The sequence below is a fragment of the Synchytrium microbalum genome, assembly GCF_006535985.1.
Source record: "Synchytrium microbalum strain JEL517 chromosome Unknown SmJEL517_scf0001, whole genome shotgun sequence".
NCBI lineage: Eukaryota > Fungi > Chytridiomycota > Chytridiomycetes > Synchytriales > Synchytriaceae > Synchytrium > Synchytrium microbalum.
Window position 1 is genome coordinate 1,067,181 of NW_022158350.1, and position 21,611 is coordinate 1,088,791.

Sequence of the window (21,611 nt, forward strand, 5' to 3'; positions counted from 1 at the left end):
GGCTGACTCATTGTCATTCGATGCGTTGCAGCGAATTTGTGGACCATCTTGATGATATGGGAATAGACGAGAGCCTAGCCCAGTTGACGGAAAAGAAACACCTGAAAAGTGATGCCGTTAATGCATTGAATTAGGTAGTTTAGAGTCTCATCCACCGATCACCATTTGTGAATTTCTATTTGACTCACACCAAACATCAGTTTCGTTTTTGTAAGAGCCGACGTCACTCACCAAATATAACGAGCCAATAACGATGAATAGCGCCAAGAAGATACAGCGTGTAGCCATCGTAGGCGGAGGAGGCATCGCCGGTCTAGCTGCAATCAAGCACTTGAAAGACTCGTTCGAAATTGCTGCATTCGAACGCTTTGATTACATTGGAGGAATTTGGCACGTCGAGGAGACTCAACTATTGCTTGCATTCGCAATGTTTTGATATTTTGAACTCATTTTAATCTTTAAATTATGCTTCTGTAGGCACTACACTGAGCAAACCAGCTCCGACATAACTTCATTAAGAACACCCTTACCAGACGCAACAGAACAAATCACGTCCGCCATTTATCCAAATCTGGTAACGAATCTCCCACCAGATCTAATGTCTATACGAGGCTTTCCATTCAAACATCCCGACACGTTTCCACATCATCGTGCAGTCTTGAAGTACATTCACGAGCTTTCCGACCATTTCCAGTTAAAGAAACATATTGTATTCAATACCATTGTTACGGATGTGAGATACCAGGATGGGTTTTGGATTGTGAAAAGGATGGCAGCGAAGAATGGAGTTGTTGTTGGGAGTCAGGTTGTTGATGAGAGGTTTGATGCTGTTGTAGTTTGTAATGGCCATTATTCGGCTACGTATGCTTCTGATATACCTGTCGATTCTTTCAAAGGTGAGCAAGATGTGAAGTAAACGCTGCAGCAATAGTGAGCTTACACACATGTTTGAATTCAAGGACGAGTGATTCACTCTCACGATTATCGCCATGCTTCAGAGTTTAAGGACAAGGTAAGCACTGTCTCCTTTGATTTTCATGTGAGGAATCCGTTTCACTCAATTGCGTCTTTCTTTAGGTTGTGGTAGTGGTCGGTGCAGGTATATGGCCCTTTGAGGTGGTCGTTTTCATAGGCATCAATGACGATCAAACACAATTATTAGGACCTAGTGGACTAGACATTGCCAACGAAATATCAAAAATCACAAAATCATACTTGTCAGTTCGGAATCCAACTGCACTTCACCCACTGTTTGCCGGTTCAAACGTGAATCTAGTCCCTCAAATCAAATCTATAGACGAACATCTGATTACATTTTCAGACCGGCAGCAAGTCAGAGCAGACATCCTTTTATTAGCTACAGGGTATCTCTATTCGTATCCTTTCTTGAAATCAATACCTGATTTGATCACTGATGGTAAAACGGTACATAATCTGTACAAGTACCTGTTTTATATACCGAATCCTACGCTGGCTTTCCCTGGTTTGCCAATGAAGATTGGTGAGAGCTGTCTGTCGACAACGTCTGACTTGACATTGCTATGTTAACACTCTTCTGAAATTATAGAACCATTCACAATCGTAGACTACCAATGTCAGGCCATCAAACAAGTCTTTAGCGGAGAAGCTAAACTACCCAGTATAGAGGCCATGAGACAGTTTGAAGTAGAAAAGGCCAAAACGAGAGGTGTGGCACTAGACTCTCGAAAATACATGGGATTTGACCCGTTACGTTCACAAGTTGATTATCATATGAGTCTAGTGAAAGAATTCGGTGGGCCGCCTGTTGATGAGCCCGAAGAGAAGGTGAAGAGACGTGAGAGGATCTTTGACGAGAGACGACGAATATATAGCCATAAGCTATGAGGTGTCATAACGTGGGGTTTGAAGTAATTGGAGTTTATTAAATGTGATGAAGAATAAATGTTGAAGTTTGAAGAGCGCTGCACACAACCAAAATGGCAAGACACGATTGATATACTTTTGGTGCAAGAGATTGTTTATATTTGGGTTTACTATAATAATACTATGGAAAAATTCAGCTGGCCTATATACTATATTTAAGATCGTTCTCCTCTCAATCGGCGAGCGAGTTGAATATCTTTAGGTTGGATGGTCACACGTTTAGCGTGGATGGCAGCCAAGTTGGTGTCTTCAAAGAGACCGACGAGGTAGGCTTCAGCAGCTTCTTGGAGAGCACCGATAGCGGACGATTGGAATCGCAAATCAGTCTTGAAGTCCTGAGCGATTTCACGAACCAGACGTTGGAAGGGGAGCTTTCGGATCAAGAGTTCAGTAGACTTTTGGTATCTGGTAAGATGGAAATGGAGGAATGAGACTGGGTTCTGAGTTCGTAGTAACCATGTGATGTAAATGCATTGATGTAAGACATACCGACGAATTTCTCGAAGAGCGACAGTTCCTGGACGGTATCTGTGAGGCTTCTTGACACCACCGGTAGCAGGGGCAGATTTACGGGCAGACTTGGTGGCCAATTGTTTTCTTGGAGCCTTTCCACCAGTGGACTAGGTAGAAAAATAGTGGTTGGTTAAAAATTTAGATCTAGGTTGATCCTTGATGAAAACAGATAGTTCCATCGTACTGGTCACTTGCCTTTCTTGCTGTCTGTTTGGTACGAGCCATGTCTGATGAGTTTTTGGTATAAACGATTGAAGATTCGACTCGGTTATGACGTAGAGTGGTTTGGATAAGATTTTGTTAGGGGGCGAAATACGTTTCTTTTATACTTTCCCAGTTTGTTTACAATGAGATTTGGCACATTTGCTTCGCATATTCACTGACCAATGAGCTGCTGGTGGGCACCACAGTGCACAGTTGCCAACACAACAAAACATTGCGAAGTCCAGGGTCCACTGTGCACATGAAATCAAAACAAATCCGGCTATAAAACAAACGCACCACTACTTAACAGAACGAAATTCCCAGCTAGTGAATCCCATTAAACAACCAAAAGTTATCACCACACAACACAACAACATATAAAATATGTCTGGACGAGGAAAAGGTGGTAAAGGTCTAGGAAAGGGCGGTGCCAAACGTAAGTTACTACTGCTATGCTCAATTCATTTACGTCCTGCATCAATCACCATCAAGGTATTTATCACTGAATTATGCATACTTAGGTCACAGGAAGATTCTTCGTGACAACATCCAAGGAATCACCAAGCCTGCTATCCGTCGTCTTGCACGAAGAGGTGGTGTCAAACGTATCTCTGGTCTGATCTACGAAGAGTAAGTTGCAATCATTGGGATCTTGGATGATATTAGTCGCATACACACATTCCTAACGTATCATCGTTCAATTAGAACTCGTGGTGTCCTCAAAGTCTTTTTAGAAAACGTCATCAGGGATGCAGTAACATACACTGAACACGCCAAACGTAAAACCGTCACATCATTGGATGTTGTCTATGCACTCAAAAGACAAGGAAGAACTCTATACGGATTCGGTGGTTAAATGCCGCTTCGTGTTTGCTCCAATGTATATATATATATCCTTTGCCAACTAAAATAATATAACAAAGTTAAATCCTCTAATGCTTGATCGTGATGCGTGTGGTTTTGGATGTTTGGAGTTTCTTCTGAGCGATCACCGCGGTTATGCTTCAGAAGAATTGTGGGCAACAAGGATGTGTTGCTGAGATCTTGATGATCGCTGGTCTTGCACGTTGTACGTTTCCCGCAATGTACTCCCGGTCAAAAGGTCACAGGGAGACAATCCACCAATAACTTTTTAGATCGGGAACGAGGCTGAGAGGCAAGATTCAGTTGGTGAAGATGCTTACAAGGAGAATTATATGTCTTCTCTTCCTGTTGTCTACTCAAATCGCTCAGGTTTTTACTTGTGGTAAGTTTTTTTGAGAAGTGGAAAGCTCGCTCATCGCAATTCAGAGAGCTAGGAATGCACAGAGAAGTGTTTCTGTAATGCTTTTCTATATGGCAAAATGCCACACAATTCCATGTCTGACATTTGCTCGATGATTTTTCCTCGACACTCCAACATTGCTCACTTTGTCATTCTAGGATCGTTTGGAGCGACTAGTTGCACTGTAACGGGAAGCCGAGTGGGATGCACTTCTGTACCTGCAGATGGAGCTTGTGTCTGTGATTGTTGCGCTGGAAGCAACACTGTAAGGATTGGTTTTGGCCTCGTTTGATCAAAACACATCCATTGACGAAACCACGCTTTATATAGTGTGCTCAATTGTTTTCGGGATGCTCGAGCAATGCTACAAAAGCCGCGGGATACTCGGGGCTGACACCGTCAGGCCCATATATTTGGACATCTGGTGTTGCTATTTTCCCAATAATGATAGCCGCCCCAGGCTCGCCGACTGGTAATCTGCTTGCCAGTGCTCCGTGCATCAGTCCTGGTACATAACATATTAATATTTATCATTATTTTTAACACACAAGCTCGTTTTGACAGCATTTCTCGTGTAGATCTTCCAACTGGACTGTCATTCGTTTTCAACGCATCAGTTCAGTCTTATCAGATACAAGGGACACCACAGGCATCAGTTGCAATAGCTTCATATTCCATAATTCTCATACATACGAGCGATGTATTATCAGCCATCACAGCTCAAGCACAGGTGCTAGCTGGTACTGGTATACCTTCACCGTCAGCTTCAATTGCAGTATCACCTAGTTTAGTTGCATCGCCGTCTGGATCGCCTACAAGGAGTCAAACGCTACCGGCAGCTTCTCCTTCAGCAAGTGGTTTGCCATTACCTTCGACGTCATCATCTTCGACACCTCTGGCTAGTAGTTCTGGCAGCAATGTACCGATTGGAGCTGTCATAGGCGGTGTCTTAGCAGCAATAGTGGCGGTAATAATAGCTGGTATTTTATGTCTAGTCTTTGGCCGTCGAAATGGTCTGATGGCCGCAACAGGAAACAGACCGTCCGGAGGGGGACGAAGTGGATATCGTCCACCAGTTGGTAAAGTCATGGTACCATCAGATGTAGAGCTCGATGGATACGCCAACCCCATATATGCAATGCCGCAAACATTCCCAAACACAAATCATAATAATAATGGAAACATGTCTAGGCAACGCCCCGCGTCAGTCGTCACAGCTCCTTTATTATCAGATTCAGAGGGTGGTAGTAGCAGCGGGTATTCAACACAACCTCAACCGCTAAGACGCGTAGGACACTATTCCACTGCACCGAGAGTTGCTGGTGGGACTCAAAATGTGCAGCCTCAACCTATACAGTATGCTACACAACCACGGGTGAATACGCAGCAGCAGAATCTGGGTGTTGGATCGTCGCAACAACCGTTGTCTGCTGTATCAGATGCACCCCCACCGGCGTATCAAGCTACACAGAAAGGGCCTAGTAATACGCAAGTATTAGCGGGCGAAACTTTGATGGTGTGTGCGCTGGCTTATACGCCCAGACGTGATGATGAAATGGAACTGGCGGTGAACGATCGTGTGACGGTTGTGTAAGTTTCCAGTTCCTTGGCAATGACTGGGAACGTATTAAACTGACTAAATTATCAATCTTCCGTTTTTGTAAAATAGAGAGCAATATGGAGATGGCTGGAGCTATGGTATAAACCAACGTACAGGCAAACAAGGCTTCCTACCTATGAACGCCATGGTTCCTGGTAACGCTGGCAAGGTCTAAAAGCACCTATATGACATTAACTGGTTCGTAATAACGGTGGCAGATCTAACGACTTACAAAAACACGCACCGACACAAGAAAGAACCAACATAATTTGTAAGATATCTTTTAAAAAGCACGCATTTCACTAAATCTTGGGGACTCTCTCACGCACCACACACTTTTACAGCACCAATAAACTTAAGGCCTTTTATATGATCGAGCATTGATACTAGTCGGTGCAAGAACTTTGTACAAGAAAAATCAAAGCGTGTTAACTAACGTGCTACTTGTTAGTGCTCTGAATATTTATAAAGTGTACGGCCAGAAACACTGGTTCAAACCTATAAACGAATCGCGTTACTATGCTCTTGTTGTTCGAGACTTGTAACCTCCGAATGTGTCCGTTCCTTGCTCTCTTTCCGTTAGGGGTAGTTAACTAGCCACACTCTTTACCGTCAGCAAGGAAATCTACAAAAGATACCACTAGGACAAAAGCCTGTAATCTAGAGCTGTTACTAGCTCTCTTGCAGACATGCTTGTAAACGTTGAGCGACCGTTGGTTGCTTTGCTATGTTTTTTGGGTTTGGCAAATGGTCAAGTTTACATGGGAGCATCCAGAAGAAACGGAGCTTTGATGGTCTGGAGTGATAGTGTAGCGATACATGGAGGTCAAGACCGTAAGTTTGGATTAGTTTGCTTACTGTTCTTGATTGGAGAATGCTCCAAACATTGTTGAGCTACCACATACAATTTTTGTCGGACCCACCAACGAATCCGACAACCTATTTTTTCGTAGCTGTATCAACTGCTGCTGTGAACTCTGTACAAGGAATCACATATTCTAACAAAGCGCTGTACACAAACACTGCAACTGGAACTGCTATGCCTGATGTGAGAGATCATACCTGTGGAGTTGACCCAGACGGTGCTGGGAAGGTTGCGTACTGTTTTGGTAAGCTATATTTCACTGTTTCAATGTATACTTTCTCATGATTGATTGTTTAGGCGGTACGAGCACTGGACAACTGCCAGATAGACCAGTATACGCAGCTGGATCATTATGGGCTTTACGTTTCGATGTAGCCACTTCGCCTAGTGGTATATGGACCCAGCAAGCGTTAACGGGTGTTGCTGATGTCCTTGTCGGTCGTGGAATGCATAGTATGACGTTTTTGAGTAGCAGGATATATGTCTTCGGTGAGTGCTGAGAAACATTAGTGTAGCATCGTCACTAGTGAGACATATTTCTCATCATCATTTATAACAGGTGGCAAAGACTCCAACGGAACAGCAATAGCAGGCAACGGCCAATTCATAACCATAAACCCAACCACACTTGCAACAACAACAGTTGGAGCAAGCGGTACAGCGCCAACCGCACGATACGATCACTGTGCAGTGCGTATCGGGTCCACATCCATGATGGTGTTATTCGGTACATCGAAACTCAACGCAGCATCTGCAACAACCCCCACAAACGCCTTAAACGACGCATACATATACGACGCAACCGCGAACTCATGGTCCAAGGTCGCATATACAGGAACAACGCAGCCAAGTGTGCGATCTGGCGCACGATGTGCGTTTTTGAATAACAAGATATACGTGTTTGGAGGACAGACGGATTCCAACAACGTGTTGGGTGACACGTGGTATTTAGATCTATCTAGTAATGCATGGACGCAGGTAGTAGCTACCAATGCGCCATATGCACGGGTTGGGCATGCCGGTGCTGCTGTTGGAGTGTGGATGGCGGTTTATGGAGGGAATCCAGCTGCTACTGCTACAAACGGGGATACCAATATCCATTTCTTGGATGCTAGAACTAATGCATGGCAAGCTGTCGCGCCGAACTTTACTGTGTCTGGAGCACTTGTAACTTTCCCGTCGCTGACACCGTCACCCGGATTGTTGATTTCGTCGCCGTATGCATCTGCAACGGCTGTAGCAGCTGCAGCATCAACATCTGGTAGTGGGTTAAGCACGGCTACGATTATTGGGGCTGCTGTATCGGGTGCTGTTGTACTAGCAGCTATTGTAGCCGCCATGGCATATGCCTTCTACCGACTCCGTAAACTACGAGGATCAGATGAGGATGTTAGACGGGACTCTAAAATCGGTGGTGTAAATCAGTGGCGCGAATCCGTACGTCCATCGTTTGGTGGTACATCGACAATGTCTGAACGTGGTGGTGGAGGAGGAACATATAGTAGAGATAGTGATTTCTCCGCTTCCCTACTTGGTAAAGCAGCACCGCCATTACCACCTGCCAGATCAGCAAACCCGACTAGGACGACCGCATTGGGGAATACACCACCTTCTCTTGTAGCTATTAATCCTATGATGGGCGGCGCTGGCGCTGCACCATCATTCCAGCAGCAGCAACAGCAGAATAGGGATCAGCTATTCCAACAGAATAGAGACATGTTATTCCAGCAGCAGCAGCAAAATCAACAATACCAGCATCACGTCATGCCACCTCAACAACAGCCAGCCTTCCAGCAGCAGCAACAATTGCTGTCTCCCCAACAACAGCACGAAGCACTACGAGAGCAACAACAACGAGAACTGCAACTGCAGCAAGAAAAAGTATTACAGCAGCAACGTGAGCAGCAGCAACGTGAACAGCTCCAGCGTGAGCAACAACAACAGGTTTTCCTAGCGCACCAACAACCACCTTCCTCACACCACATCGTCCCGCAGCAACCCTTCATAATCGCCCCACCACCACAACTAATGCAACGCCCTATAGCACCCGAGCCGCCCACAAACACCAATATAAATAACACACCATTAGGTATCCCCTCATATCTCCGTCCAATCTCAACCGCAACAACAATCACATCGCTCGGTGGATCGTCTGCGACTTCGGTAGATGATCGGGGCGGTGCGTCTGCTTTGCGGCAGGAGTTGTCACATGTTTATGATATGGCTGCTTTGGACGTGAATACTAGTGGTGGTAATAATAGTAGTAAGATAATGAGACCGGATAGTCAGGCAACGTCGATCGCAACTGCATCGCGGCCGGTTAGTTTTGGAAGTACGGCTGATGAGCGGCCGACTCATAGTGCTATTGCACAGTATGCACCTACGATGGAGGACGAGCTGGCTTTGGAAGTTGGGGATTTGGTCGTTTTGACGTACGTTCGTACCAGGTTTTTTGTGTTTTGTGTCATGCTAACGGTTTTGTGTTTCCAGGGCTGTATTCGATGACGGATGGGGTGTCGCTGTAAACCAACGGACGTCGCGCGTTGGGACAGTACCCGTCAACTATCTCGCTCCGTTGCCAAAGTAGTTTAATGCACCAGTAATAGTCAATTATCTCGCTCCGTTGACCAACTAGTTTAGAAATTCAATAGTTGTTTGCATTTAGAACAATTTCTCTACTTTTAAACACCCTCTTATAATATACGTGTGGAGTCCAAAGGAAAAGCAACACCTATGTTTGCGCTAATGCTGCAAGTTCATTGCCTTTTTACTTCGTTATTTATTATTTATCTTTGCTCTTACACCCCAAATAGTAAAGAAATAATAATTTGTGTTGTTGGTTCGTGTACAGATGATGGATTGGAAAATTACTTTGTTACTTAGTTAAACTAAAACTAAGACGAGACTACCAAAAATTATTTCTCTTCAAGGCGAATTTAAAAGCTACCTACTCTTTCCCCACTTATTAGCTCCCCCAATATACCCCCAAGCACACCATGTATATACTCGCCCATTTATAAGTTCTCAATCCCCCCAATACTCCCCCAAACTTACTCTTTACCCACTTACGTGCTGATACGATTCATCGTCCTCCCACGAGCAACCGTATCAAACGACGGGAAGTCGTTCATCATATCATCGAAATCTAGCTTTATCTGATACTCCTGCTGTGGTTTCAATACGAGTGGTTCCATGACTACAGCTTCGTTGTGTTCTACAACCATAGTCAATTCAGGCGTTGGTGGTGGCCGCATCCCTTCAGCTGGCGCCACATCGTTTCTGACTGGCGTAACAGTTATCTGTGCTTGTGGTTGCGGTGCTGGTATGGCTTTCGATGAGGCCGCACGAGCAGCCTGCTCTTCAGCAAAATTATACTTGTGGTTTAGCGCCCGTTCCTTGTACTCTATACTCTCATACCCGTTCGTCATTGCTGGATCCGGGATCTCGAATGATACGCGGAGTTTGGTTGGTGATCCTGTGGCTGGTAGTGACCGTGATCTCGTCAGTCGGGTTTGCAGTGGTGTGGTTTTGAGAGCGCTAGGAGGGAGTTTGCGTTTGCTGTTGTCTCGTTTGGCTGGTGTTGGTGGCTTGGATGAGTGCAGGATGGGTGACTCTGGAGAGCTGTGTTGTTTGGCTGCTAATATCGGTGATGCTGGGATATTATGTGGTTTGGGCTGTAATATCGGCGAGTCTGGGGAATGAGGCAGCTGGTTTGGTGATGCAGGCGGAGTCACAAGTTGTGGATTGCTATTGCTGTGGAATAAATCAGCGGGCAGGACGGCTGCTCCGAGCGGTGTTGCGTTTAGTGCGTTTGCTATTGAGATCCTGCCGTATCGTTTGTTGTATCCGTCCCCATCTGCTGCGTATCTAGTAGGAGATAAGTGGCGGATTGGTGCTGTGGGGAGGACTTGTCCGTCATCGTCAAAAGCCATCACTTCGCTGGTTGTTTCCTCTGGGATTGTGTCTGATGAGACTGAGGTTGGCCTGAAGGAGCTTGAGCGTGGTGGTAGCAAGACTGGGTTTTGCTGCAAGGGATTTACGTTTACATAGTGAACTGGAGTTTGTTGGGTGTTGATGACGCTTGGGTGTAGAGAAGAGAGGGATGGTCGTGCAGCGTCATCAAATGAGTGGCTTTTGCCGATAGCACTTATGATTCTTATGACTAAAGTTGTTATAGCGTTAGAAAATAGTGACAGCAGTTGCACTTTCTTTGTTGTTGTTGTGCATAACATACCTTCAGGAGAATTGCACTCTTTAGTCAAATGTACCGCCAGCTGCTTCCTCAATCCAATCCATTCACAGGTAGCAGTAGATGCACCTGGACATCGTACATGCAGGTTGTCGACCTTGTCCTTTAAATATGGTACAGCCGCAAACCCAGAGCGATGTATGTGTTGTGTGCAAAGTGGGCTATTGAAAAGTAGTCTTAGCATCATTGTACAGATCAGATCCATGCGATTCGGCAAATACATACCACTTGCTACTCGTATATAGCGATTTACGAATACATGACGAACAACATAGCGACGAGCAGCATGACAACTGTACAGGATTGTATACCACCTAAATACAAACTGATCAGCACACATAGATCAACGAGATTCAATGAAAACGTTCCAACAACAACATATGGTTTTCCACCCACATCTTGACAGAGTGAACAAACCAGAGCACCGATCTGCTGAGAAGAGTCGAGGTATATGATTCTGGACTTGAGGAGGGCTATAATAGAGCCGCCAGTCATTTCACCATCATCCAGCGAGTTTCGACGGCCGAAATTGCCTGATTGTTTGCCGGCCATAGCAAACTTATTTCGAGAAAAGAGCTTCATCGTGTTATGCGAAGTCGAGGACTAAAGGAAACGATTGGTCAGCGGATACATAGTGTACTGGCAAGACAATTGGTGCCTCCTACCAGTCTGCTTCCTCGCCTACGCCGCCAGTACCGAAAATAAGAAAGCTGGCTGTGGTGGTGCTACCTTTTTTTCGTTAGGAGCTTGGTCAGGTGGTTCCCAAAATGACGCTATGTTACTTATGACAATACGAGCTCTGGCGCGGTATATGCTCTTGTACACGTTTGCGACATAGATAAGGAATGGTCACGTTCGCGTCCTTGGGGCTTTCTCTTTGTGACGAAAAACCCTTTGTTTAATGAATTCCTCCACTTCCTGCCCAGCGGAGTGCAGCATTCAGCCAAAACTAAGGGACCAACACGAGCCTCTCTGACAAACTGGGAGCAATCTAGTGAAAGTGGGTAATGATGCGAGATGTATTTGCGTCGAGGTCGATGCAAGCTGATGCATCTCTTATTGTTGCTGGATGATTAAAATATCAAGAGGTTGGTATCAAAGTTGTCATTATTATATTGCTGTGTTTGTACTGAGCCGTTTGGTGTGTCGCAAGCTTTCAAACCAACATCCATCCAAACACCTAGAAACACTTATGCGTTCGCTCTTTATTGGCTATTATAACCTGCTCATACGATGCCATAGATGAGATTAGCATGATATCTGCTCTTGGGTTTGACTTGCCATCGGATGTTTGTTTGTCTTGTCTTTTGGAAATGCCCGCTACGCTCACCAAATGGGTTGATGGATCTAATTGTGACGATTCCAAGACGTGTATTCTAGTGGGCTAGATGAGGGGGTGTTCTTTGCAGCTAAGAACATCTGGCTGGGCATTGTATCAATCGCGTGAAATTTCACGAGTATTGATTATACCAGCATCACGAAACAAAAGACCACACATCGAGCTAGTAACAAGGTTTTGAAACGTAATAAGACACGAAATAATCGCCGTACTTGATATTTTATCCTTTTAGTTGCAAAAGTTCAAACTCCTACCATTTGTCAAACACTGATGCAAGCTCTTGTTGAATTCGATAGCATATAGAAGGATAGAGAACACGGTAAAACACGCTGTAGAGAATGCGAGCAGGTCTACGACGCCTCACTTCCTGTATCCCCAAACACAAAACATCACACACCACAACTACACGAGCATCCTCTCTCTGGAGAAGGCTACAGCATATATCTATATTCAATCGCACTCCTCGTAATAGCAGCAGAGCAACCACCGCATCATATAGTTCTGCAGCCATGGCTCCTGGTCTCTCTTCCAAACAGGACAATCCATCCTCCTCTGATGGCAAAGCTGCTGCTGTCGACACCACCTTAAGGATCGCTAAATTAAGAGATTGTATGAAATCAGCTGGTGTCGCGGCCTATATCGTCCCTTCTGAAGATGCTCATCAGGTATGAGAGTTTAGACATTGAGATCAGTTGTTGACGATTTGACATTTGGACAAACTATCGTCATGTCGTAAAAGCAAGGACAGCCAAGTTTATCAAGTTTGAAATTTTATAGAGTGAATATATTGCCGATTGTGATGGACGACGTGCTTACATTTCTGGATTTACTGGATCTGCTGGTATGAAATATTTGACGTTTTCACCCACAAAAGGAATCATCCGACGAGTTCACCTCGATGAAGATCACTTCTCTCACACTCTCCCACATTATTGTAGGTCTTGCTGTAGTCACATCAGACGCAGCAGCATTATGGACTGATGGAAGATACTTCTTACAGGCTTCAAAACAGTTGGATTCAAACTGGACTCTGATGAAGAGCGGTCTACCTGATGTGCCAAACAAAGAAGAATGGTTGGTCAAGGTGCTTCCTCCTAAATCTAAAGTTGGTATTGATCCCAAACTCGTTACTGTCGGTATGTGTCGTGTTGTTGTCATCTATTGACGTACTACAAGGATCGCGTCTCTTTTTCTCCTCTCTCACTCTACATCTCAACTATATCCCATACCTAGTCGCATTTAAAACACTCAAAGAAGCACTCGAAACAGGCGGCCACACCCTCGTCAGCATACACGACAACCTAGTCGACAAGGTCTGGGATACCCGACCACCAGCTCCTTCAAATCCTGTCAGAATCCATCCTCTTCAATATGCTGGAAAATCAAGTGCAGACAAGATCAAGGAATTGCGCGAACAGTTTGAAAAGAAACGTGTTTGGGGGTTTATTGTTACTGCTCTTGATGAGATTGCTTGTATGTGTTGCATGATGTGATCTGTGGTTATGTTTTTATTGTTCATTGTCTAACGCCGGCTTTGAAATAGGGCTCTTCAACTTGCGTGGTTCAGATGTAAATTATAATCCTGTCTTTTTCTCATATGCCTTGATTACCAAGAATGAGATTGTGTTATATGTGGATTCTGCTAAAGTGGCAGCTGATGTACGTGTTGTTATACTTTTGCTTCAGGGATGATCTAAAAAATCGCTCAACTCACTCTTCAAATTGCTAGGTACAAACATTCCTTGGAAACGATGTCACTTTACGACCTTATGATTCAATATTCGATGATTTGAAGAGTAAAGCCCTTGCTCGTGAAGGTCTTGCTGAGGATGCAAAGAAGGAGGTAAAAAAACCAAAAGTGTTGTATTGTATGGATTGGATTGTCACGTATGTTCTCTCTAACATTTATGGAGTGTTTTAGAAACTATGGATTGACAGTCGCTGCAACCAAGCTTTATTGGATGTCATTGGTGGAGAGGTGAGCTCGCAGTGTCTTGCTTTCTTCCTCTATCATCCGCTCGTTTTTGTCAATGGACTGATGTCATAACGCTTCTACTAGAAAATGGTTGAAGAATCTCGATCACCAGTCATGACTGCTAAATCTATCAAGAATGCTGTTGAATGGGAAGGATTTAGGCAAAGTCATAAGAGAGATGCTGTTGCACTGGTAACATTTCCAGACTATCAATCACACAGGTTTTTCTATAAATAGTTTGAAATCTCAATTCAATTTATGTTTTCGTAGATCAGCTACTTTGCATGGTTGGAAAATGAGCTGGTGGCGAAGAAGAACACTAATTTATCTGAAGCAGAGGTTGCTGATGTATTGGAGAATTTCAGGAGGTGAGAACAGTTTCGCTTAACGTTGGGGAACAAAGCAGCTTGCTGTCAAGGAAGTCACGAACCTCTTATTCTTTATTCTTTAGCAAACAATCTGATTTCGTGACGCTGAGTTTTGATACTATATCTTCAACTGGTGCAAATGCTGCCATCATTCACTACAAGCCTGAAAAGGGATCTGATGCTATTGTTGATGTGGACAAGATATATTTATGTGATTCAGGAGGACAATATCTGTAAGTCCATTGTCCAATCGTTAACCCTTTTATTCGGAGGGGTTTATGGTCAAGATTTGCTCATATTCTATTCACTTGACTTCACTACCAGTGACGGCACAACAGACGTAACCAGAACTCTGCATTTCGGAACGCCCACTCAAGCAGAAAAGGAAGCCTTCACGCTCGTCCTCAAGGGCCACATTCAACTCGATATGGCCGTATTCCCTAAAGGAACTTCAGGTTATATACTGGATGTGTTGGCTCGTGCTGCTCTTTGGAAGTCTGGATTGGATTTCAGGCATGGAACCGGACATGGTGTTGGATCCTTCCTGAATGTTCATGAAGGGCCACAAGGTATTGGTACTCGTATTGGATATAATGATATTCCTTTGGAGCCTGGCATGACTGTTACCAATGGTATGCGATGTCGAATTACAGGTTTGATGTGAATGTCCAGTTTTACTGTATTTTGCTGACTTCTTCCCTTTCTCTTAACAAAGAGCCTGGATATTACGAAGACAATGCATTCGGTATCCGTATCGAGAACGTCATGCTAGTTCGTGAACAAGCAACACCACATCGTTTTGGCGATCGTCCTTATTATGGATTCGAGCATGTCACGCTTGTTCCTATTGGAGCTAAACTGATTGAAGTGTCGTTGTTGACTCCTGAGGAAGTGAAATGGGTGAATTCGTATCATGAAGAAGTGTGGAATGCGTTGAATGGGTTTATGAAGGAGGGGACGTTGGAATGGGCGTGGTTGAAGAGGGAGTGTATGCCTATTTCGTAGAAAAGAAGGAAATCAGTGACACGGGTTTTCGACGTAAACGTGTATGGATACAGTTTGGAAATAGAGATAGTGCTTTTTAAAGTGCTATTTTTTGTGATTCTGGTTGTGTGTTGTTACGTTTCGTGAAGGACGAAAAAGGCCTTTCACGCAATGCCCAATCAAGGAATCATAACTCAAACTTTTACAAATCACCATTCTTGAATAGTACTGGCCGTGTGCCTGCAGACTTGGATGCTTTCTGGATTGATGCGAACATCAATGCAAGTGCACTTAGCTTGGACGCTAATGAAGAGTAGCCTGCCTGATGTATCAAGCAAGGAAGTATGATTGATTAAAGTGCTATCTCCTACATTCCAAGTCGAGATTCGTGTTGCAACTGTCACTGCTGGTATGTTTGTGTTGCTGTTGATGTCCCCTCATTTCGAAAGACTATCAGGGTTTTTTGTTTTACTCCATCAAAATCGGACCTTTATACCTATTTCATTGATTGGTATCATTCAAAACACCTGAAGATGCACCAGACACTACACTGACGCCAGTAATGCCCGACAACCTAGTACGTGATGTCTGAGATACAACCACCAGCTTCTTGAGATCCATTCAAACAAGATGCTTACAAAAACAAGTGCTGGTAAGGTCAAGAAACTGTGTGAACAAGACCAAGAGAACCGTGGTTGAGGTTATTGTGGCTGCTCTTGATGAGATTGTTAGTATGTTCCATGATTTTATCGTACTCGTGCTGTTTTGTTGCTCATCTTTCATCGACTTAGGGCTCTTCAACCTGCATGTGTCAGTGTAAATTATAATCCTGTCTTCTTCTCATATTCACTCGTCACAAAGGATGAGATTGTCTTGTACATGGATTTCGCTCAAGTAGCAGCTGATGTACGTGTTGTAATCATTTGCTCAACGCATGACCGAAAAATGGAGATCCACACACCAAACTATTAATTCTTCATTTGTTAGACACAAACATTCCTTGGAACAGATGTCACTCTACGACCATATTTCATGATTTGAAGAGTGATACTCGTGCTCGTGAAGGTCATGCTGAGGATGCAAAAAAGGAGGTCAAACACATACGATGCTGAATGTGAAGCATTGACTGATGATTGTCAAGTTTTTTCTCTCTAACACGTATGCTGATTCTTAGAAATTATGGATTGAGGATTATTTGCCACAAAGCATTGTTGGATGTTATTGGTGGAGAGGTGAGCGCCCCTGTACTCTCAATTTGCAAGCTTTTTTTCGGCTTGGGTTTATTGCCCATTTCTGTGTCCCTTGCTTTCTAGAACAATGGTGGCAGATCGCACCCCAGTAATGACAGCCCAATCCACCGAGAATGCCGTGGTATGTGAAAGTCATAGAAGCCATTGCTTTTCCCTTTTTTCTCCACGATAGTATGAATTCTCAATTCACCTCATATCTTTGTAGATCAGCTACGTTGCATGTTTGGATAATGAGTTCGTGGTGAAGGAAGAATACTAATTTATAGGAAGCTGAGGTTGATGATATGCTGGACATCTTTAGGAGGTGAGAAGAGTGCAGCTTTCAGTCTGGCAACAACAATTCTCTATTGAATTATGACATCTTAAATATCTGCTTTGTTAATGTCATTGCGTCAACCACTGTGACCATGGAAACTTGCATGTCAATAGTTGCTATTTCATAGCTCAAGCGGTACAGGACATTATAATTTGAAATTAAGAGTAATTTTGTACGTGTTCCTCCAGTTCAAACTCTTTGCGTCAATCCAACAAAGAGCAAAAATTGTTCGCCATTCAGAACGATGTCACAACGAACATTACGTGTCGTCGTCCTGCCGACACTTAACCAGAAGACTGTCTTCCATGCGAGATTCCTCCAACCAGCAAATCCATTTGAACGTGGTGCTATAGTGGCAGCCTACGTTTTACGCAAATGGAGATATTCATGTAAGCTTGCTAGACTCCCGGAGTAGACGTGATTTCAACCCTAATAATCATTTTCTGACTGCATTCGTATGGTTTGTCTATAGTATCAGACACACTAGCATACTATTGGCACTCATTTGGCGCAACATCAGAACCAAAAACATTGTCGAGTGCCATTTATCGTGCTGGGAATTACATGACTACGAGGAGGAGTGCTGATGAGTATTTCTTAAAGATGATTCCAATGGCCACTGAACGTGTACGTTGATGCAATGTGACGATTGGTCGTGATCTCGTATTTTTCTGTTGGGGGGTTTGGAAAAAAAACACAAGAAGCTGTCGCAATCCAGTGTGTTTTGACTGATGTCTCTCTACAATTAATTAACGCATTCGAGTAATATCTAGATTCAGTTCATGTACCCAACAAGCTCAAACCTCGCACTCGTGAAAAAGAATCTCAATCTATGGCTTCAAAGTAAGTCATCTCTTGCACTCTCACATAGACAACGCGTAACCAAAAGGCCGCACTCAATTCAATTTACATAGACTCTGACCGCCACACAACAACCCTCTTCCTTTGGACCCTAATCTTTCCAGTCGATTTCTACGTCTCCAAATTTTTCGTCGTGGGCGCAAACCTCCTCTTCATATACAACTGTTTCCGTGTTGTATCATCGTTTCGTGCCGTTATGGGTGCACGACAGCTGAAGAAACTGGTTGAAGAGAATGGAGTCGAATTTGTTGCGAGTGATGAATTGCAGAAGAGTATTGAGGAGAGTGCGAATGAGAGTGGAGTACAAGTGGTAAAAGATGGGGATATAGATGATGCTGTTGTTGATGGTGTGGAGAAGAGGTTGAAATGTGTTGAATTGGGGAGGACGTACAGGAGGACGAGGTTTCAGTATTTTGTGCATGGTGGCAAAGATTGAGAAGTGAATGGGTGTATTGCATGTGGTGAGATTGTGTTGTGTATATAGACATTTGGACGTTTAATTTAACGACGAACTCGCTCCTTTTTCGTGTGATGATGGTGGTGGGAAGAACTTTTGGGCATGTTTCTCTGACACATCATCCGTGAAAATTGAAACCCTCATACTCTATTGCTTCTCTGAAGACAATTTGCGTAACAAAGGGTAAGAAATTGCACTAGCAAACACCCTCACCAAAAAAACCTGCATGGATTGGTTGATCGATTCCCATTTTAGAAATCGCAGGGACGTATACAAATTCCTACACAATGAAAACTCATAACCGGATTCACTTTTCATTCATTATCGTCTTGTTGTGGTTGTCTATCACTCGAGCATGGCCTTTTGCACCTCCTACTGTTGAATCTACTTCCGCACATCATATTGAGATCGATGGTGGTGGTGGCATTGACCATGCTGAATGTGATACTGTCGTATCATCTGGTCCGACGCGTAATCACTGTGACGTCTTTGATGATTAAATTCTAGAGCCAGGTATAACGTACTTAGAACTCGGTTTCAGTATTTTGTGCATAGGTGCTTAAGAGTGAGAGAGTGGTATAATGTTTTTGGTATGTGAGGGGTTCTATATAGAAAAGTTTAAAGTTCAAGTTGACCATTACTGACTTTTTGATCTTGGTTTTTTTTGGGGTGGTGGTGTTGAGACGTAATTTGGGCCTTTTTGAACAGGATTCCATCTCAGTTGACAGCACAATTTCATATGCTGCTCTTGGCCTCACTGACAGATCCGCGACTTTGCACGTCAACACGCACCAATCATAGCTTTTGTAAAAAGAGTTTTTATATGTCGGCAAACAAAAAACGAAATCAAAAACAAGCGTTATTTTTCTGCTTTGGCAACCCTTTTATAACTATATGGTGGTGGTGTGTGTTACCTTCTTTATGTCATCTCCTTCATATTTTCATTCTTCCTCTTTTATGATTATTCACCTTTTCCTTCCTCATCCTTCTTCTAAAAACAACCCTTCCTTCCTGCTATTTTCATCAAATTCTCTCTCTCTCCTCCTCAATGCCTTATATCCCCTCCCTCTTCATCATCCATTTATCCAAAATGAGACCTTTTCTGTGTGTTGTGTGTTTGTTCGTACTTTTGGTCACAAGAAATCCTCTTTCATTCCTCCTTGTCCTTCTTTGACAACCCAATAGCCGAGATGCCCCAGTTTATCTGATCACCAGCAAGCTTTTGCAGATCGGTAGCCTTTTGTACAGCAAAGTTCTTACCATTTTCAACACGATGGTGGACCTGTTCAGTAACTGCAGTGATGTTGGTCTTTGCGGTATCCGTGATATCCTTGGCCATACAGTAATATCGGTTGGTGACACCAGTGACTGTGTTTGATACATTATCTACAGTGTTTACGACGGGAGCTGGTAGTTGCGACCTAGTTGTACTGTACGGGTCAGCCAAGAACTTGGCACCGAGATCGTATACGGGTGTAGGCAAGTATTGTTTTGCGAGACTGGCAGCCAAGTTGCTAGCTTGAGTGGCCTTTTCATGAGCTACATTGATGGCGGAAGTGGCAATGGATTTGATGGTATTGATGCCAGAGGTGGTTGTGTCGTTGATTGTGGATTTGACGGATGATACGGTGTTTGATGCGTAGGATAGGATGGATGATGTGGTTGTGGAGACAAAGTCTACGGCTGGACCAAAGACCTATTTTATGAAAGGTTTAGAACGGCGTCAAGGACAGCATGAATCGATGCATCTGTATGAATCTGGTACAACTTTTTTTGCATTGTGATTTCTAAATTCGGCAAAAATTACCTTGTTGAAGAGGGAAGTGGCTGATTGTACTGTGGTTCGGCTAGAGTCTTCTACTCGTTTGGTTACCGTGCTGGTGGCTTCGATTGCTCCTATTCAATGAATGTATTTAGATCAAAAGCTTTATACTTTATATGTGTGTTTGATGATGATGCTCTAAAACGGCAATAATCTGATGACATGTGCGGTATGACAAGATGCAAGATCAGTTCTGATCAAGTCAAGCTCCATTCATATCTCATGTAAACCACACAATCGTCCCAATCCACTCTCCAAAACAAGGATCCGGACTCATCCACAATTCCCTTTCACGTGCTCGCCAAACACCCTTCAAAACTTAAGTCCATACCATTGACCTGGGAAGTAACAAAAGACCTAGTAGTCTTTGCCTTTTCAGCGGCGTAATCATAAGTCATGTTGATTTGGGTGGCGACCAAGTTTGATAGTCTTGTAGCGACAGCATTTGATTGCTCGAGAAGCGAGTGCTGGGCATGACCGTTTGTGTGAGGAGCAGCGTTTCCATTCATCTGTGGCTGGAAGTGATGGCCATTGACGCCATTTCCGTTGGCATGTTGCTATGTTTAGAGGATTTGGTTGATGAGATTTGATTGGAATGTCGCATGTGTCAAGATGTTTGGATATGAATGGCATCGGGAGCTTACAGTTTGAGCCATGGTAGATGGATTAAAACAATGTTCTAAATATGAATGGAATAAATCAGTTATATGAACAAATCCGATGCTTGACTCTTTGCTCGTTTTTTTCTTTTGGTAAGCTTGAGTGAAAAAAACAAGCAGCTAAAGTATGGAGGTTGCGGGCCAGACGACGGCACTAACCAGTAGATCCAATAGACAGTTCTCTTGTGTATGTCTTTATGATATTTTGGCGATATCTATCTAATCTGCTCGAGGTGTGTTGATGGTTGGGAAGAGTTGCAAAGTAACAAATTTAACAAGAAGAACAAGCAGAGACTGGACGTGTTTTCTTTATCAGGAGCTATATTGGATGAGCATTTTCTCATATAATAGAATCATATTCACGCTAGCAGCGCTTTGTACGACAATCTTTTTTACAATGACTTATCGTCAGCGCGTGCAAATGAGCGAGTCGACCAAATGTTGGCCTATCTCGCCATCACCACCCACTCCCACGTTCCAAATCACCGTATCTAAGGTTAGATCCCTGCTTACGAGTGCGTTATGCATAAATGGGACCATTAAGGTTCTATCGGTTATTTCAAAAAACGTGACTCTCACAAGAAAACCGGAATTCCCTGAATGAAATCCCCCCTGCGTGTTTATCCAATCCGCACTCTAATCAAATTGAAACGTTTCAGCAACACGTAGCTAGATCTGGTCGTCGATTGCTCATTTAGGCTGTATGACCAAACTTTTATTATTTGATTTGGCTGAGGGTTGGTTACGTCTCAACATTCCATAGAAGGGCGCTATGGTATTGCATTAAGCACTTGGACAGCACAGCAGAGTCGAGATTTAGCCTGATAACTACCAACGTTTAGGGCTGAATCACCGAGATTTACCCCATTGCTCCATTTTTGTAAAGTTGGTTGATGACTCTGAGCATAGCCAAGAAGCGGAAAAGACAGCCCATTTCTCCAACAGCCACAAGTTATATCATGTCAAGCAGCAACAGCAAT

General features: G+C 43.7%; 5 protein-coding genes across 5 annotated transcripts; 4 read left to right on the plus strand and 1 right to left on the minus strand.

Annotated features, from left to right (window-relative positions):
* Positions 1-253: 253 nt before the first annotated feature.
* Positions 254-1,866, plus strand: SmJEL517_g00278 (uncharacterized protein; the record flags this gene model as incomplete). Its single annotated transcript, XM_031166208.1, has 6 exons — positions 254-429; positions 478-896; positions 960-1,012; positions 1,078-1,099; positions 1,163-1,501; positions 1,568-1,866. 6 exons carry the CDS (start codon positions 254-256, stop codon positions 1,864-1,866), a joined length of 1,308 nt encoding a protein of 435 aa, XP_031027671.1.
* A 194-nt stretch (positions 1,867-2,060) lies between these two features.
* SmJEL517_g00279 (uncharacterized protein) lies at positions 2,061-2,597 on the minus strand (the record flags this gene model as incomplete). The annotated part of the gene is made up of 3 exons (XM_031166209.1): positions 2,061-2,310; positions 2,395-2,525; positions 2,586-2,597. The coding sequence occupies 3 exons, from the start codon at positions 2,595-2,597 to the stop codon at positions 2,061-2,063; spliced, it is 393 nt and encodes a 130-aa protein (XP_031027672.1).
* Positions 2,598-3,006: 409 nt separating this feature from the next.
* Positions 3,007-8,938, plus strand: SmJEL517_g00280 (uncharacterized protein; the record flags this gene model as incomplete). The annotated part of the gene is made up of 11 exons (XM_031166210.1): positions 3,007-3,058; positions 3,144-3,252; positions 3,328-3,473; positions 4,045-4,151; positions 4,217-4,394; positions 4,465-5,476; positions 5,556-5,641; positions 6,440-6,595; positions 6,649-6,840; positions 6,911-8,783; positions 8,842-8,938. 11 exons carry the CDS (start codon positions 3,007-3,009, stop codon positions 8,936-8,938), a joined length of 4,008 nt encoding a protein of 1,335 aa, XP_031027991.1.
* A 3,510-nt stretch (positions 8,939-12,448) lies between these two features.
* SmJEL517_g00281 (uncharacterized protein) lies at positions 12,449-16,307 on the plus strand (the record flags this gene model as incomplete). Its single annotated transcript, XM_031166211.1, has 14 exons — positions 12,449-12,604; positions 12,717-12,780; positions 12,878-13,075; positions 13,173-13,412; positions 13,483-13,598; positions 13,669-13,782; positions 13,861-13,917; positions 13,999-14,106; positions 14,185-14,282; positions 14,366-14,515; positions 14,607-14,914; positions 14,998-15,283; positions 16,058-16,172; positions 16,254-16,307. 14 exons carry the CDS (start codon positions 12,449-12,451, stop codon positions 16,305-16,307), a joined length of 2,064 nt encoding a protein of 687 aa, XP_031027990.1.
* Positions 16,308-17,076: 769 nt separating this feature from the next.
* SmJEL517_g00282 (uncharacterized protein) lies at positions 17,077-18,129 on the plus strand (the record flags this gene model as incomplete). Its single annotated transcript, XM_031166212.1, has 4 exons — positions 17,077-17,221; positions 17,305-17,459; positions 17,606-17,675; positions 17,747-18,129. The coding sequence occupies 4 exons, from the start codon at positions 17,077-17,079 to the stop codon at positions 18,127-18,129; spliced, it is 753 nt and encodes a 250-aa protein (XP_031027993.1).
* Positions 18,130-21,611: the final 3,482 nt, after the last annotated feature.